The 19,019-nt window shown below is 42.7% G+C and overlaps 1 protein-coding gene across 2 annotated transcripts in view; it reads left to right on the top strand.

The window, feature by feature from the left end:
• The window catches only part of LOC118377152 (serine/threonine-protein kinase WNK4-like), a 126,269-nt gene that overhangs the window by 52,364 nt on the left and 54,886 nt on the right, over positions 1-19,019 (top strand). For both annotated transcript variants that reach the window (XM_052471270.1, XM_052471276.1), the window contains exons 6-7: positions 16,108-16,196; positions 17,786-18,005. In XM_052471270.1, coding sequence (XP_052327230.1) covers positions 16,108-16,196; positions 17,786-18,005 — 309 coding nt within the window. The remainder of the gene's footprint in view (positions 1-16,107; positions 16,197-17,785; positions 18,006-19,019) is intronic.

The following is a 19,019-nucleotide window of genomic DNA, read 5'->3' on the forward strand; positions in this document are numbered from 1 at the left end:
CCAGAGAGATGCAGCTAATGGTGTCTTTAGAAAGCAGTCACACCCCTTTACTTTTCTACATTTTGTTCTGTTACAGCCTGAATTTACATAATACATAATAATAAAATATTTAAAATAAATAGGACATGAAAAGCTGTAATGTCTTGAGTCAAGTATTCAACCCCTTTGTTAAGGGGTGCCTAAATACATTCAGGAGTAAACATGTGCTTAACAAATCACATAACAAGTTGCATTCTGTTTTCAATAATAGTGTTTAACAGGATTTTTTCAGAGATGACTACCCCATCTCTGTACCCCACACATACAGATAATTATAAGGGATGTCAATCGAGTAGTGAATTTCAAGCACAGATTAAACCACAAAGACCAGGGATGTTTTTCAATGCCTCGTAAAGAAGGGCACTGATTGGTAGATGTGAGCATGGTGAAGCTATTTCTTAAGCTTTAAAGCAGTTAGAGCTCAATGGTTGTGATTTGAAAAAACTGAGGATGGATCAGCAACATTGTAGTTACTCCACAAACTGCCATTAAGGCTAGTAAAAAGAAGGAAGGCTGTACAGAATAAAAATATTCCAAAACATGCATCCTGTTTAAGGCACTGCAAAAAATGAACTCTTTGTCCTGAATACAAAGTGTTTTGTTTGGGGCAAATCCAACACATCACTGAGTACCACTCTTCATATTTTCAAGCATGGCGTTAACTGCACCATGTTATGGGTATGTTTGTCATCGGCAAGGACTAGGGAGTTTATGATAAGAAATGGAATACAGCTAAGCACAGGCAAAATCCCAATGAAAAAAACAGGTTCAGTCTTCTTTCCAACATTTGAGTAATTTAGCAGATGCTCTTTCCAGAGCGACCTACCATTAGTGCATTAATTTTAAGATAGCTAGGTTGGACAACCACATATCACAGTAAGTAAAAATTTCCTCAATAAAGTAGCTATCATCAAAGTCAGAGCTAGAAAGGGGTGGAAGTATTATTTCACCACAGGCATTCGTTTTCCTTGTTTCTGGGGGGCATGCTGTGGGATTATTGAATATACTCTGAAGAGGTAGGGTTTCAGATGTTTTCAGAGAAAGATGGACATGGACTCTGCTGTCCTAGCTTCTGGGGGAAGCTGCTTCCACCATTGGAGTGCCAGGACAGAGAAAATATTGGACTGTGCTGAGCGGGAGCTGCCCTCCCTTAGGGGTGGGAGGGCCAAGAGACCAGAGGTGGCTTGGGTTGGGGTGGAGTGTTTGAGCATAGCCTTTAGGTAGAGAGGGGTAGTTTCTCTTGCTGCTTTGTAGGCAAGTACCAGGGTCTTGTAGTGGATGCGAGCTTCGACTGGAAGCCAGTGGATTGTGTGCGGAGGAGTGGGGTGACATGGGAGAACTTGGGAAGTCTGAACACCAGGTGGGCTGCAGCATTCTGGATAAGTTTTAGGGGTTTGATGCCAAAAGAGGGGAGGCCAGCCAACAGTGAGTTGAAGTAGTCCAGAAGGAAGATGGATTAGGACCAACACAGCTTCCTGTGTGAGGTAGGGTCGTACTCTACGGATGTTGTAGAGCATAAACCTGCAGGAGCGAGTCACTGCTTTAATGTTTGCAGAGAATGACAGGGTGTTGTCCAGGGTCACGTAAAGATTCTTTGCACTTTGGGAGGGGGACACTGGAGTTGTCAACTGGGAGTAGTTGAGTGTCATCTGCAAAGCAGTGATAGGAGAGACGATGTAAGGATATGACGGAGCTGAGTGACTTTGTGGATTTACAGTAGAGGAGAGGGCCAAGAACTGAGCCCTGGGGGACACCAGTAGTGAGAATACATGAACAGCACATATCCTCTTAGGGTCAAGAAGAAAGTTCTGTGAGAGATAGTGATAGAGTTTGTCAGAGACAGCACGCTCAAGTGTTTTGTAAAGAAAATAAAGAGGGGATACTGGTCTTTAGTTTGATGTCAGAGGAGTAGAGAGTTGGTTTCTTGAGGAGGGGAGTGATTCGGGCCATTTTTAAGTCAGGGGGGTGCAGCCAGTGGTCAGGGATGTGTTGATGAGGGAAGTGAGGAATGGGAGAAGGTCTCCAGAGATGGTCTGGAGAAGGGAGGAGGGAATGGGGTCAAGCGGGAAGGTTGTCGGGCGGCCAGACCTCACTCGTCACACGATTTAGAGAGGTGGGAGTGGAAAGATGATAGGTCCTTCGGAAGTTTAGTTTTACTCCATTTTCACTCTGCTGCCAGCAGCCTTGTTCTGTAAGCTCGCAATGAGTCACTCAGCCAAGGAGCAGGAGGGGAGGGCCGAGCTGGCCGGGAAGAAAGGGGACAGTGGGAGTCGTAGGATGTGAAAAGAGAGGAGAGTAGTGTTGAAGAGGCAGAATCAGGAGACAGGAGGGAGAAGGATTTAGCAGAAGGGAAAGAGTAGTGGGAGAGAGAGAGACAAGATTGTGATGGTGCATGCCTATCTGAGTGGTTAGGGTTGGAGGAAAGGGAGACAGAAAACAAAGTAGTGATCAGAGACCTGGAGGGGGTTGCAGTGAGATTAGTAGGCAAACAGCCTCTAGTAAAGATGAGGTCAAACGTATTGCCTGCCTTGTGAGTGGGAGGGGACTGGGAAAGGGTAAGGTCAAGAGAGGCAAGGAGGGGAAAGAGAGAGTTGGAAAGAAATTAATTGAAGGCAAGCATCGGGAGGGTGAAGTCGTCAAGTACGTATAGCGGTGAGCCATTATCAGGAAATTAGCTTATCAAGGTTCAAGCTCATTGAGAAACTCTAAGAGAACCTAGTGGGCAATATATGACAACAATGTTAAGCTTGAGTGGACAAGTGACAGAATGAAATTCACTTAGGTAAAATGAGTAGCCCTGTGCCATCACCGCGACGACCAATGTTCTTGGACTATGAGAAAACATATTCTGATGGAGAGAGCAGCAGTGTTCTCTGGGGTGATCCATGTCTCTGTCAGGGCAAAAAGTCAAGGGACTGAAGGGCAGCATGGGGAGAGATGAATTTGGCGTTCTTGAATGCAGAACGTCAGTTACAAACGCTGCCACGGAGCAGGAATTCCACATGGGTTGTGCGCGCAGGGTATATATGCTCCCCACCCCCCGCCAAGTGTCTGTAAAGCCTACAGAGAGAGAAGCGAACAGGTATAGAAAACAAACACATAGTTGACAATGCTACAAAAGAGCAAACTGAGATCTGAAAATAACTATGTAAAATACTCAAGTGAATGAGTGGTGTGGAGCTTACTCTCTTCCCTTCCTCGAACAACTCGACAGATCAACTCGGTAGAACTGTCTCTGTTTCGGCGACGGTCTTAGTTTTGTAACGCAATTGCCACCGCTGAGAAAACAGGGGAGACTAAAGTACTAATTGCTAATTGCCTTGCAAAGTTGAAGAGCACATCTCCTGGTACTTATTGCTGATTGCCTATGAGAGGAGAAACCACTCCCCCTCTAATACAGCCACTGTTTACGAAAACAACAACAGTCACAAATTGCCTTGCCCCTTAATCTTGGTTGATGTGTCAACAATCATCTGCAAGTTAATAACAGTCAGCAGTTCACACACCAAGTAGGCTACTGGGAAGACAGCTAGCACTAGTTAGCAGAAAGACAGTATTAGACAACAACAGAAGACAAAAGTGATATTTATCACTGCTGGAGATATCAGGAGTCCTCTAGCTATAGAATGAAGTACTGGGAGACAAATTAACCTTTCAGAAGGACAATAACCTAAAACACAAGGACAAATCTCCACAGGAGTTGCTTACCAAGACGACATTGAATGTCCCTGAGAGGTCTACTTACAGTTTTGACTTAAATCTACTTGAAAATCTATAGCAAGACTTGAAAGTGGCTTTCTTGCAATGATCAACAGCCAACTTGACAGAACTTGAATAATAAAAAAAAAAGAATAATGGGCGAATGTTGTACAAGAGACTTGGTGAGTGTTCATCTTATTTAATAATAAACCCAAACTGAACACTTCACATGACAAAACAACAAATGTGAAAACCGAAAAACAGTCCTATCTGATGCATAGACAGAAAGACAGAAAATAATCACCCACAAAAACACAGTGAAACCCAGGCTACGTAAGTATGATTCTCAATCAGAGACAACACAGAAAAACCACCTAGACACACCTGTAGCCAAAGGACGGAGAGACAGCCTGGTGCGGGGTGTCAGTACTGGTGGTACCGGGCTGGGGACACGCACCTCAGGGTGAGTGCAAGGAACAGGACACACCGTGTTGTGAAGGTGTACTGGAGACCTGGTGTGTATAGCCGGCATCAAATCCTCCGGAACTCCAACACAAGTTTCAGGCTGAGTACGAGGAACTGACACAGGTGGCATCGGACAGCTAACACACTCCTCGGGACGAATGCCGTGCATACTACGCCAAACCAACAGCTCTCTCTATACTCTGTCCAATACCTCCTCAACATTCCCAGACGCTCACCTGAACTTCGCCGACTGCTCTGATTCCATCCATGGCTCCTTACGGTAAACAGGGGGAGTTGGCTCAGGTCTAACTCCTGACTCTTCCACACTCTCCCTGTGCTCCCCACAATAAATTTTTGGGGCTGCCTCTCGGGCTTCCAGCCGCTCTGCCATGCTAGCTCCTCATAATGCCGCCTCTCTGCTTTCGCTGCCTCCAGCTCTGCTTTGGGGCGGCAATATTCCCCTGGCTCTGCCCAGGGTCCTTTCCGTCTAGGATCTCCTCCCAAGTCCATTTTTCCAAATAGTGCTGCCTCTCCCACTGCTGCTGCTGCTGCTGCTGCTGCTGCTGCTGTCTCTCCTGCTGTCCAGCTAGCCTTTGCTTTCCTAACTGCCTGTGTATATTGGTTCCTAACTTCCCTGAAAAGTTGCATATTGCGGGGGCTATTCGATGCTAATGCAGTACTCCACAGGATGTTTTTGTGTTGGTCAAGGGCAGTCAGGTCTGGAGTGAACCAAGGGCTATATCTGTTCCTGGTTCTACATTTTTTGATTCGAAGTAAGTAACTCGCTGAAATTGCAAACTTCTCCCTGACAGAGGTGTTTTACCGCTCAGAGTGTAAGGACCGACGCCGGGGATAAGGAGCAGGCACGGGGAGTTGAACATTTAATGAGGAACAGACAGGTAACAGGACAGGAACAGCTTCAGCACATGGGTTAACAAGGACATATGACAATCAATGCAGAAGCAGGAAACAGAGCAGGGAACCAGACAGATATAGGGAAGGTAATGACAGAGGTGATTGAGTCCAGGTGAGTCCAATAATCACTGATTCGTGTGACGGGGGGGACGGCAGGTTTGCGTAATGATGATGGCAGGAGTGCGCAATGCTGGGGAGCCTGGCGCCCTCGAGTGCCAGAGGGGAAGAGCGGGAGCAGGCGTGAAACAGAGAGGGAGTCAGTAATGAAGGACTCTCCACATTGAGAGCTGTGTTCTTGGGCTTTGGGCTTGAGCATACAGGGTGGTGACGCCACAGTGGGTTTGGGCAGGTGATGGTAGAATGATGTGTTTTGAAAATGACGTCTGCCTTCTGCACAAACATCGTCTCTCTCTCTCTCTTTCTAAGTGCAGGTTACTGTAGGCGTCGCTGATCGGTCGCCACTCACCATCCATAAAGTCAATGTTCCATAAACAACTAAAAGGACCTACTCGGGGGAGTCTGGGGCAATTACCTGTCAGATTACCACTGCTAGTCTGAACACGTTTTTAATATTATGTCACGTTTTAACATAATAAACTGTTCAATTCACAGGTCACGCTGTTCCAATGTAATAACTGTGTTACAGTAGCTGATGCATTTACACAGAGAACCCATTGACATGTTGTTCCTACTTCAAGGTGTGAAATGAGAATATCACACCCTTAGATATACACTCCATTCTTGCCATCCATAGTCTCACAGTTCGATTCTCTGTCTCAGAATAAATAGGTTATCAAGGCAAACATAGACCGGTGTCTGGCCCTTGGCAAATATTAAACTCAGAAGCCAAACATGACAAGTCAACATTGTTGCACAATTACAACAATGTAAACCAGTTAACCAACCAACCAACCAACCAACCAACCAACCAAACAACCTTGATTTACCAAACCTTTTTATTTTAATGTCTGAATAAACATGGGGTAAGTTTAGGACAGCTGTGATGTTCACGTTAGCTGTTTAAAACATGTGGGGATTTGTTCTGTTCTATTATTGAAACAGTTGCAAACCCATAATGCACTGCTCACCGAGTTGCACCGGCATGGGTGATGAGAGAGGTCTGCATTCTTTCTGTAGCCATGCTGTCCTTTAAATGACAGCACTAACACGAACACGAACACGAACACGAACAGATAGACAGTCTCTTTGGTCTGCCCTTTTAAACAACGACACTAACATGAACAGATAGACAGTCTCTTTGGTCTGCCCTTTTAAACAACAACACTAACAGGAACAGATAGACAGTCTCTTTGGTCTGCCCTTTTAAACAACGACACTAACATGAACAGATAGACAGTCTCTTTGGTCTGCCCTTTTAAACAACAACACTAACAGGAACAGATAGACAGTCTCTTTGGTCTGCCCTTTTAAACAACAACACTAACATGAACAGATAGACAGTCTCTTTGGTCTGCCCTTTTAAACAACAACACTAACAGGAACAGATAGACAGTCTCTTTGGTCTGCCCTTTTAAACAACAACACTAACAGGAACAGATAGACAGTCTCTTTGGTCTGCCCTTTTAACCTGTTAGGCCGCCCCATCCCGGATCCGGGATTGTGACTACAGCCTCAAGCTCATTACCATAACGCAACATTAGCGATTTCTGAAAATTGCAAAATAAATGAAATAAATATGCCTGTCCTCAAGCTTATCCTTTTCTTAACAATCCTGTCGTCTCAGATTTTCAAAATATGCTTTAGAACCAGAGAAAATCAATAATTTGTGTAAGAGTGGTGATAGCTAGCGTAGCATTTAGCGTTAGCATTTAGCACGCAACATTCACAAAAACCAGCAAAGGGATCAAATAAAATAATTTACCTTTGAAGAACTTCAGATGTTTCAATGAGGAGACTCTCAGTTACATAGCAGATGTCCAGTTTTTCCTGAAAGATGCTTGTGTAGGACACAACGTTCCGTTTTGTTACTATGCATTTGGCTACCGAAACTAACCGAAAATTCAGTCACCTAAACGTCGAACTTTTTCCGAATTAACTCCATAATATCGACTGAAACATGGAAAACGTTGTTTGAATCAATCCTCAAGGTGTTTGGTCATATATCTCTTCATTGAAATGCCAGTCCTAGACGCGTGCATTCTTCTCTGATTCGGATGGAAAAATACTGGGACCTGACTTTTGCGCACCAATTTCCACGCAGACACCATGCGGGACACTTGGTAATTGTAGGCTCTTATGGCCAATCTTCCAATGATATGCCTACAAATACGTCACAATGCTGCAGACACCTGGGGAAACGATAGGAAGTGTCCGTTGATTCCTGTGCCATTCACAGCCATATAAGGAGATCATGGAAAACGTGCCTTCAGAAATCCTGTTGATTTCCTGGTCACTCAAACATCTTGGTTTTGCCTGTAGATATTGTTCTATGGCACTCACAGTGAAAATCTTTGCAGTTCTGGAAACGTCAGAGTGTCTTCTTTCCAAAACTATCAATTCCAAGCATAGTCGAGCATCTTTTCGTGACAAAATATCGCGCTAAAAACGGGCACGTCTTTTTATCCAAAAATGAAATACTGCCCCTAGAGTTCTAACTTAAACAACAACACTAACATGAACAGATAGACAGTCTCTTTGGTCTGCCCTTTTAAACAACGACACTAACATGAACAGATAGACAGTCTCTTTGGTCTGCCCTTTTAAACAACAACACTAACATGAACAGATAGACAGTCTCTTTGGTCTTTCCTTTTAAACAACAACACTAACAGGAACAGATAGACAGTCTCTTTGGTCTGCCCTTTTAAACAACGACACTAACATGAACATATAGACAGTCTCTTTGGTCTGCCCTTTTAAACAACGACACTAACATGAACAGATAGACAGTCTCTTTGGTCTGCCCTTTTAAACAACAACACTAACATGAACAGATAGATAGTCTCTTTGGTCTGCCCTTTTAAACAACAACACTAACAGGAACAGATAGACAGTCTCTTTGGTCTGCCCTTTTAAACAACGACACTAACATGAACAGATAGACAGTCTCTTTGGTCTGCCCTTTTAAACAACAACACTAACATGAACAGATAGACAGTCTCTTTGGTCTGCCCTTTTAAACAACAACACTAACAGGAACAGATAGACAGTCTCTTTGGTCTGCCCTTTTAAACAACAACACTAACAGGAACAGATAGACAGTCTCTTTGGTCTGCCCTTTTAAACAACAACACTAACAGGAACAGATAGACAGTCTCTTTGGTCTGCCCTTTTAAACAACAACACTAACATGAACAGATAGACAGTCTCTTTGGTCTGCCCTTTTAAACAACGACACTAACATGAACAGATAGACAGTCTCTTTGGTCTGCCCTTTTAAACAACAACACTAACATGAACAGATAGACAGTCTCTTTGGTCTGCCCTTTTAAACAACAACACTAACAGGAACAGATAGACAGTCTCTTTGGTCTGCCCTTTTAAACAACGACACTAACATGAACATATAGACAGTCTCTTTGGTCTGCCCTTTTAAACAACGACACTAACATGAACAGATAGACAGTCTCTTTGGTCTGCCCTTTTAAACAACAACACTAACATGAACAGATAGATAGTCTCTTTGGTCTGCCCTTTTAAACAACAACACTAACAGGAACAGATAGACAGTCTCTTTGGTCTGCCCTTTTAAACAACGACACTAACATGAACAGATAGACAGTCTCTTTGGTCTGCCCTTTTAAACAACAACACTAACATGAACAGATAGACAGTCTCTTTGGTCTGCCCTTTTAAACAACAACACTAACAGGAACAGATAGACAGTCTCTTTGGTCTGCCCTTTTAAACAACAACACTAACAGGAACAGATAGACAGTCTCTTTGGTCTGCCCTTTTAAACAACGACACTAACATGAACAGATAGACAGTCTCTTTGGTCTGCCCTTTTAAACAACAACACTAACATGAACAGATAGACAGTCTCTTTGGTCTGCCCTTTTAAACAACAACACTAACATGAACAGATAGACAGTCTCTTTGGTCTGCCCTTTTAAACAACGACACTAACATGAACAGATAGACAGTCTCTTTGGTCTGCCCTTTTAAACAACAACACTAACAGGAACAGATAGACAGTCTCTTTGGTCTGCCCTTTTAAACAACGACACTAACATGAACAGATAGACAGTCTCTTTGGTCTGCCCTTTTAAACAACAACACTAACAGGAACAGATAGACAGTCTCTTTGGTCTGCCCTTTTAAACAACAACACTAACATGAACAGATAGACAGTCTCTTTGGTCTGCCCTTTTAAACAACAACACTAACAGGAACAGATAGACAGTCTCTTTGGTCTGCCCTTTTAAACAACAACACTAACAGGAACAGATAGACAGTCTCTTTGGTCTGCCCTTTTAAACAACAACACTAACATGAACAGATAGACAGTCTCTTTGGTCTGCCCTTTTAAAAAACGACACTAACATGAACAGATAGACAGTCTCTTTGGTCTGCCCTTTTAAACAACAACACTAACATGAACAGATAGACAGTCTCTTTGGTCTGCCCTTTTAAACAACAACACTAACAGGAACAGATAGACAGTCTCTTTGGTCTGCCCTTTTAAACAACGACACTAACATGAACAGATAGTCAGTCTCTTTGGTCTGCCCTTTAAAACAACGACACTAACATGAACAGATAGACAGTCTCTTTGGTCTGCCCTTTTAAACAATGACACTAACAGGAACAGATAGACAGTCTCTTTGGTCTGCCCTTTTAAACAACGACACTAACATGAACAGATAGACAGTCTCTTTGGTCTGCCCTTTTAAACAACAGCACTAACATGAACAGATAGACAGTCTCTTTGGTCTGCCCTTTTAAACAACAACACTAACATGAACAGATAGACAGTCTCTTTGGTCTGCCCTTTTAAACAACGTCACTAACATGAACAGATAGACAGTCTCTTTGGTCTGCCCTTTTAAACAACAACACTAACATGAACAGATAGACAGTCTCTTTGGTCTGCCCTTTAAAACAACGTCACTAACATGAACAGATAGACAGTCTCTTTGGTCTGCCCTTTTAAACAACAACACTAACAGGAACAGATAGACAGTCTCTTTGGTCTGCCCTTTTAAACAACGACACTAACATGAACATATAGACAGTCTCTTTGGTCTGCCCTTTTAAACAACGACACTAACATGAACAGATAGACAGTCTCTTTGGTCTGCCCTTTTAAACAACAACACTAACATGAACAGATAGATAGTCTCTTTGGTCTGCCCTTTTAAACAACAACACTAACAGGAACAGATAGACAGTCTCTTTGGTCTGCCCTTTTAAACAACGACACTAACATGAACAGATAGACAGTCTCTTTGGTCTGCCCTTTTAAACAACAACACTAACATGAACAGATAGACAGTCTCTTTGGTCTGCCCTTTTAAACAACAGCACTAACAGGAACAGATAGACAGTCTCTTTGGTCTGCCCTTTTAAACAACGACACTAACATGAACAGATAGTCAGTCTCTTTGGTCTGCCCTTTAAAACAACGACACTAACATGAACAGATAGACAGTCTCTTTGGTCTGCCCTTTTAAACAATGACACTAACAGGAACAGATAGACAGTCTCTTTGGTCTGCCCTTTTAAACAACGACACTAACATGAACAGATAGACAGTCTCTTTGGTCTGCCCTTTTAAACAACAGCACTAACATGAACAGATAGACAGTCTCTTTGGTCTGCCCTTTTAAACAACAACACTAACATGAACAGATAGACAGTCTCTTTGGTCTGCCCTTTTAAACAACGTCACTAACATGAACAGATAGACAGTCTCTTTGGTCTGCCCTTTTAAACAACAACACTAACATGAACAGATAGACAGTCTCTTTGGTCTGCCCTTTAAAACAACGTCACTAACATGAACAGATAGACAGTCTCTTTGGTCTGCCCTTTTAAACAACAACACTAACAGGAACAGATAGACAGTCTCTTTGGTCTGCCCTTTTAAACAACGACACTAACATGAACATATAGACAGTCTCTTTGGTCTGCCCTTTTAAACAACAACACTAACAGGAACAGATAGACAGTCTCTTTGGTCTGCCCTTTTAAACAACAACACTAACAGGAACAGATAGACAGTCTCTTTGGTCTGCCCTTTTAAACAACAACACTAACATGAACAGATAGACAGTCTCTTTGGTCTGCCCTTTTAAAAAACGACACTAACATGAACAGATAGACAGTCTCTTTGGTCTGCCCTTTTAAACAACAACACTAACATGAACAGATAGACAGTCTCTTTGGTCTGCCCTTTTAAACAACAACACTAACAGGAACAGATAGACAGTCTCTTTGGTCTGCCCTTTTAAACAACGACACTAACATGAACAGATAGTCAGTCTCTTTGGTCTGCCCTTTAAAACAACGACACTAACATGAACAGATAGACAGTCTCTTTGGTCTGCCCTTTTAAACAATGACACTAACAGGAACAGATAGACAGTCTCTTTGGTCTGCCCTTTTAAACAACGACACTAACATGAACAGATAGACAGTCTCTTTGGTCTGCCCTTTTAAACAACAGCACTAACATGAACAGATAGACAGTCTCTTTGGTCTGCCCTTTTAAACAACAACACTAACATGAACAGATAGACAGTCTCTTTGGTCTGCCCTTTTAAACAACGTCACTAACATGAACAGATAGACAGTCTCTTTGGTCTGCCCTTTTAAACAACAACACTAACATGAACAGATAGACAGTCTCTTTGGTCTGCCCTTTAAAACAACGTCACTAACATGAACAGATAGACAGTCTCTTTGGTCTGCCCTTTTAAACAACAACACTAACAGGAACAGATAGACAGTCTCTTTGGTCTGCCCTTTTAAACAACGACACTAACATGAACAGATAGACAGTCTCTTTGGTCTGCCCTTTTAAACAACAACACTAACATGAACAGATAGACAGTCTCTTTGGTCTGCCCTTTTAAACAACAACACTAACAGGAACAGATAGACAGTCTCTTTGGTCTGCCCTTTTAAACAACAACACTAACAGGAACAGATAGACAGTCTCTTTGGTCTGCCCTTTTAAACAACGACACTAACATGAACAGATAGACAGTCTCTTTGGTCTGCCCTTTTAAACAACAACACTAACATGAACAGATAGACAGTCTCTTTGGTCTGCCCTTTTAAACAACAACACTAACATGAACAGATAGACAGTCTCTTTGGTCTGCCCTTTTAAACAACGACACTAACATGAACAGATAGACAGTCTCTTTGGTCTGCCCTTTTAAACAACAACACTAACAGGAACAGATAGACAGTCTCTTTGGTCTGCCCTTTTAAACAACGACACTAACATGAACAGATAGACAGTCTCTTTGGTCTGCCCTTTTAAACAACAACACTAACAGGAACAGATAGACAGTCTCTTTGGTCTGCCCTTTTAAACAACAACACTAACATGAACAGATAGACAGTCTCTTTGGTCTGCCCTTTTAAACAACAACACTAACAGGAACAGATAGACAGTCTCTTTGGTCTGCCCTTTTAAACAACAACACTAACAGGAACAGATAGACAGTCTCTTTGGTCTGCCCTTTTAAACAACAACACTAACATGAACAGATAGACAGTCTCTTTGGTCTGCCCTTTTAAAAAACGACACTAACATGAACAGATAGACAGTCTCTTTGGTCTGCCCTTTTAAACAACAACACTAACATGAACAGATAGACAGTCTCTTTGGTCTGCCCTTTTAAACAACAACACTAACAGGAACAGATAGACAGTCTCTTTGGTCTGCCCTTTTAAACAACGACACTAACATGAACAGATAGTCAGTCTCTTTGGTCTGCCCTTTAAAACAACGACACTAACATGAACAGATAGACAGTCTCTTTGGTCTGCCCTTTTAAACAATGACACTAACAGGAACAGATAGACAGTCTCTTTGGTCTGCCCTTTTAAACAACGACACTAACATGAACAGATAGACAGTCTCTTTGGTCTGCCCTTTTAAACAACAGCACTAACATGAACAGATAGACAGTCTCTTTGGTCTGCCCTTTTAAACAACAACACTAACATGAACAGATAGACAGTCTCTTTGGTCTGCCCTTTTAAACAACGACACTAACATGAACAGATAGACAGTCTCTTTGGTCTGCCCTTTAAAACAACGACACTAACATGAACAGATAGACAGTCTCTTTGGTCTGCCCTTTAAAACAACGACACTAACATGAACAGATAGACAGTCTCTTTGGTCTGCCCTTTTAAACAAGGACACTAACATGAACAGATAGACAGTCTCTTTGGTCTGCCCTTTTAAACAACGACACTAACATGAACAGATAGACAGTCTCTTTTGTCTGCCCTTTAAAACAACAACACTAACATGAACAGATAGACAGTCTCTTTGGTCTGCCCTTTTAAACAACGACACTAACATGAACAGATAGACAGTCTCTTTGGTCTGCCCTTTTAAACAAGACACTAACATGAACAGATAGACAGTCTCTTTGGTCTGCCCTTTTAAACAACAACACTAACATGAACAGATAGACAGTCTCTTTGGTCTTCCCTTTTAAACAACAACACTAACAGGAACAGATAGACAGTCTCTTTGGTCTGCCCTTTTAAACAACAACACTAACAGGAACAGATAGACAGTCTCTTTGGTCTGCCCTTTTAAACAACGACACTAACATGAACAGATAGACAGTCTCTTTGGTCTGCCCTTTTAAACAACAACACTAACATGAACAGATAGACAGTCTCTTTGGTCTGCCCTTTTAAACAACAACACTAACATGAACAGATAGACAGTCTCTTTGGTCTGCCCTTTTAAACAACGACACTAACATGAACAGATAGACAGTCTCTTTGGTCTGTCCTTTTAAACAACGACACTAACATGAACAGATAGACAGTCTCTTTGGTCTGTCCTTTTAAACAACGACACTAACAGGAACAGATAGACAGTCTCTTTGGTCTGCCCTGTTAAACAACGACACTAACAGGAACAGATAGACAGTCTCTTTGGTCTGCCCTTTTAAACAACGACACTAACATGAACAGATAGACAGTCTCTTTGGTCTGCCCTTTTAAACAACGGCACTAACATGAACAGATAGACAGTCTCTTTGGTCTTTTCTGTTTCCAAGTGTCCCCTCCCTCCCTCTGTGTTTACCTGAAGGCAGAGCACAGTGCCATGCAGGCAGACTGGCAGGCAGGCTACATGGGGGCAGACGTCACGGCCTCAGGGGGTTATCCAGCTCCTGGAAAGGACTGTTGTGGGTCCAGCTCCTGGAAAGGACTGTTGTGGGTTCAGCTACTGGAAAGGGACTGTTGTGGGTTCAGCTACTGGAAAGGGACTGTTGTGGCTTCAGCTACTGGAAAGGGACTGTTGTGGGTTTAGCTACTGGAAAGGGACTGTTGTGGGTTCAGCTACTGGAAAGGGACTGTTGTGGCTTCAGCTACTGGAAAGGGACTGTTGTGGGTTCAGCTACTGGAAAGGGACTGTTGTGGGTTCAGCTACTGGAAAGGGACTGTTGTGGGTTCAGCTACTGGAAAGGGACTGTTGTTGCTTCAGCTACTGGAAAGGGACTGTTGTGGGTTCAGCTACTGGAAAGGGACTGTTGTGGCTTCAGCTACTGGAAAGGGACTGTTGTGGGTTCAGCTACTGGAAAGGGACTGTTGTGGGTTCAGCTACTGGAAAGGGACTGTTGTGGGTTTAGCTACTGGAAAGGGACTGTTGTGGGTTCAGCTACTGGAAAGGGACTGTTGTGGCTTCAGCTACTGGAAAGGGACTGTTGTGGGTTCAGCTACTGGAAAGGGACTGTTGTGGGTTCAGCTACTGGAAAGGGACTGTTGTGGGTTCAGCTACTGGAAAGGGACTGTTGTTGCTTCAGCTACTGGAAAGGGACTGTTGTGGGTTCAGCTACTGGAAAGGGACTGTTGTGGCTTCAGCTACTGGAAAGGGACTGTTGTGGCTTCAGCTACTGGAAAGGGACTGTTGTGGCTTCAGCTACTGGAAAGGGACTGTTGTGGGTTCAGCTACTGGAAAGGGACTGTTGTGGCTTCAGCTACTGGAAAGGGACTGTTGTGGGTTCAGCTACTGGAAAGGGACTGTTGTGGGTTCAGCTACTGGAAAGGGACTGTTGTGGGTTCAGCTACTGGAAAGGGACTGTTGTGGGTTCAGCTACTGGAAAGGGACTGTTGTGGGTTCAGCTACTGGAAAGGGACTGTTGTGGCTTCAGCTACTGGAAAGGGACTGTTGTGGGTTCAGCTACTGGAAACGGACTGTTGTGGGTTCAGCTACTGGAAAGGGACTGTTGTGGGTTCAGCTACTGGAAAGGGACTGTTGTGGGTTCAGCTACTGGAAAGGGACTGTTGTGGGTTCAGCTACTGGAAAGGGACTGTTGTGGGTTCAGCTACTGGAAAGGGACTGTTGTGGCTTCAGCTACTGGAAAGGGACTGTTGTGGGTTCAGCTACTGGAAACGGACTGTTGTGGGTTCAGCTACTGGAAAGGGACTGTTGTGGGTTCAGTACTGTAGGTACACTCATCATGAGGGAGGAAAGTCTGAGCCAAAAAAGTTTCTCAGGCAACATCTGAGGAAGCACATACTGTGACTGTATCTGCAGAAAAAGAGAAAGATATGCACACCCAACTTCAGAAAAATGTATCAAAGAAAAATGTATTGTCCACAATTATGTTTCCATGGTGATTTAATCAGACACATCAAATAAGAAAACGTTTCCATCCGATCTTCGTCAGGCCATGGTACCAGAGTTGCGGACAGTACTTTTTTTTGTATTCGTACATTCCCCTGTGGTACTACTGTGTTCCCTTAGGTTACCATGGCCTTCTATTTTGAACCAAGCATGTAAATAAGCCATGCTAACCAGAATACTTCTCCTTACAGGGGATGAAGCCAGACAGTTTCTACAAAGTCAAGGTCCCAGAGCTCAAAGAGATCATCGAAGGATGTATCCGGATGGACAAAGATGAAAGGTATTGGGCTTCTCATAATATTCTTACATTCCATAAAACATATGAGATATTACACATAGCGTGAAATGAACATTCCAGACATTATGCTAAGTAAATGATATATCAAATCCTTTGGCGTTTAATTAAGGTGTCCAATTAAAAGGAGTTGATTGAATTGCATAGCTACAGTTGATGTTGGAATATTACATACACCTTAGCCAAATACATTTAAACTCAGTTTTTCACAATTCCTGACATTTAATCCCAGTAAAAATTCCCTGTCTTAGGTCAGTTAGGATCACCACTTTATTTTAAGAGTGTGTGAAATGTCAGAATTAGTAGTAGAGAGAATGATTTATTTCAGCTTTAATTTCTTTCATCACATTCCCAGTGGGTCAGAAGTTTACATACACTCAATTAGAATTTGGTAGCATTGCCTTTAAATGGTTTAACTTGGGTCAAATGTTTTGGATAGCCTTCCACAAGCTTCCCACCTCTAAGTTGGGTGAATTTTGGCTCATTCATCCTGACAGAGCTGGTGTTACTGGTGTGTTGGCCTCCTTGCTCAGAAACAGTTCATCAGTTCTGCCCACACATTTTCTATAGGATTGAGATCAAATCAAATCAAATGTATTTATATAGCCCTTCGTACATCAGCTGATATCTCAAAGTGCTGTACAGAAACCGAGCCTAAAACCCCAAACAGCAAGCAATGCAGGTGTTGAAGCACACCTGAGGTGATCAAGGTTTTGTGATGGCCACTCCAATACCTTGACTTTGTTGTCCTAAAGCCATTTTGCCACAACTTTGGAATGTCCATTTGGAAGATCCATTTGCGACCAAGCTGTTAACTTCCTGACTGATGTCTTGAGATTTTGCTTCAATATATCCACATCATTTCCCTTCCTCATGATGCCATTTATTTTGTGAAGTGCACCAGTCCCTCCTGCAGCAAAGCACCCCCACAACATGATGCTGTCACCCCCATGCTTCACGATTGGGATGGTGTTCTTCGGCATGCAAGCCTCTCGTTTTCCTCCAAACATAACGATGGTCATTATGGCCAAACAGTTCTATTTTTGTTTCATCAGACCAGAGGATATTTCTCCAAATAGTATGATCTTTGTCCCCATGTGCAGTTTCAAACCATAGTCTGGCTTTTTTATGGTGGTTTTGGAGCTGTGGCTTCTTCCTTGCTGAGCAGCCTTTCAGGTTATGTCAATATATTACTCATTTTACTGTGGATATAGATACGTTTGTACATGTTTCCTCCAGGATCTTCACAAGGTCCTTTGCTGTTGTTCTGGGATTGATTTGCACATTTAGCACCAAAGTACGTTCATCTCTAGGAGACAGAACTTGTCTCCTTCCTGAGTGGTATGACGGCTGTGTGGTCCCATGGTGTTTATACTTGTGTACTATTGTTTGTAAAGATGAACATGGTACCTTCAGGCGTTTGGAAATAGTTTGAAAAATGACCTAACCAACTTGCCAAAACTATAGTTTGTGAACAAGACATTTGTGGAGTGGTTGAAAAATGAGTTTAAATGACTCCAACCTAAGTGTATGTAAACATCCGACTTCAACTGCATATTATTCCTTTACCCCAGGTACACCATCCAGGACCTGCTGGAGCACACATTCTTTCAGGAGAACTACGGCGTCCATGTTGAGTTGGCTGAGGAGGACAACACGGTGAAGTCAGGCCTGAAGCTGTGGCTCCGCATGGACGACACCAAGAAACTCCATGGGAAGTACAAGGACAACAACGCCATTGAGTTCCTGTTTGAACTCTACAAGGATGTGCCAGAGGAGGTGGTGCAGGAGATGGTGAGCAGCTCACATTTCAAGTTACAGGTTTATTTGCCATACTGTATGTAAAATCTTACTCAGAGCAGAGCTCTCAGCAGAGCTGGAAACAGTAAGAAAGCCATGAAATGGTCAAGTTGACATTTGTATAAGTTTAGATTGGTTTACTGTATCCACTCCCTTTGGTACTACTCATGTGGTAACAACTGTTACTGTAATAGGCTATGTGAGAGAGCCATATGGCCTACCCCTGAGGCTGGGTATCTTTCCACAACACTTGTCTTGACCTTTGCACTTGCCTAGCATCATGTCCTCTTTAATCTTTATGTCCTCTAGTTGTAGCATTAATGATAAGAAGGGTTTCCTGTTGTGGCTGGAAGCTGAAGACCAGTGGAGACAGCTAGGTGTAATACTATAGCTATAATGCAGGTAGACTCAGCTTACACATTGTTGGAGTGTCACTGTTGCACCAGGTGAAAACACAGCCATTCTTATTTTTAGAGACAAACAAAATAAGTTATACATACAGTGTCTCTGGATACGTAAGTGTGTATATATATATATATACTACCACTCAAAAGTTTGTGGTCACTTAGAAATGTCCTTGTTTTTGAAAGAAAAGCACATTTTTTGTCCATTAAAATAAAATAAAATTTATCAGAAATACAGTGTAGACATTGTTAATGTTGTAAATGACTATTGTAGCTGGAAACAGCAGATTTTTTTATAGAATATCTACATAGGCGTACAGAGGTCCATTATCAGCAACCATAACTCCTGTGTTCCAGTGGCACGTTGTGTTAGCTAATCCAAGTTGATACTTTTAAAAGGGTAATTGATCATTAGAAAACCCTTTTGCAATTATGTTAGCACAGCTGAAAACTGTTGTCCTGATTAAAGAAGCAATAAGGCTGGCCTTCTTTAGACTAGTTGAGTATCTGGAGCATCAGCATTTGTGGGTTCGATTATAGGCTCAAAATGGCCAGAAACAAAGCACTTTCTTCTGAAACTCGTCAGTCTATTCTTATTCTGAGA

Source organism: Oncorhynchus keta, chromosome 2, assembly GCF_023373465.1.
Source record: "Oncorhynchus keta strain PuntledgeMale-10-30-2019 chromosome 2, Oket_V2, whole genome shotgun sequence".
NCBI lineage: Eukaryota > Metazoa > Chordata > Actinopteri > Salmoniformes > Salmonidae > Oncorhynchus > Oncorhynchus keta.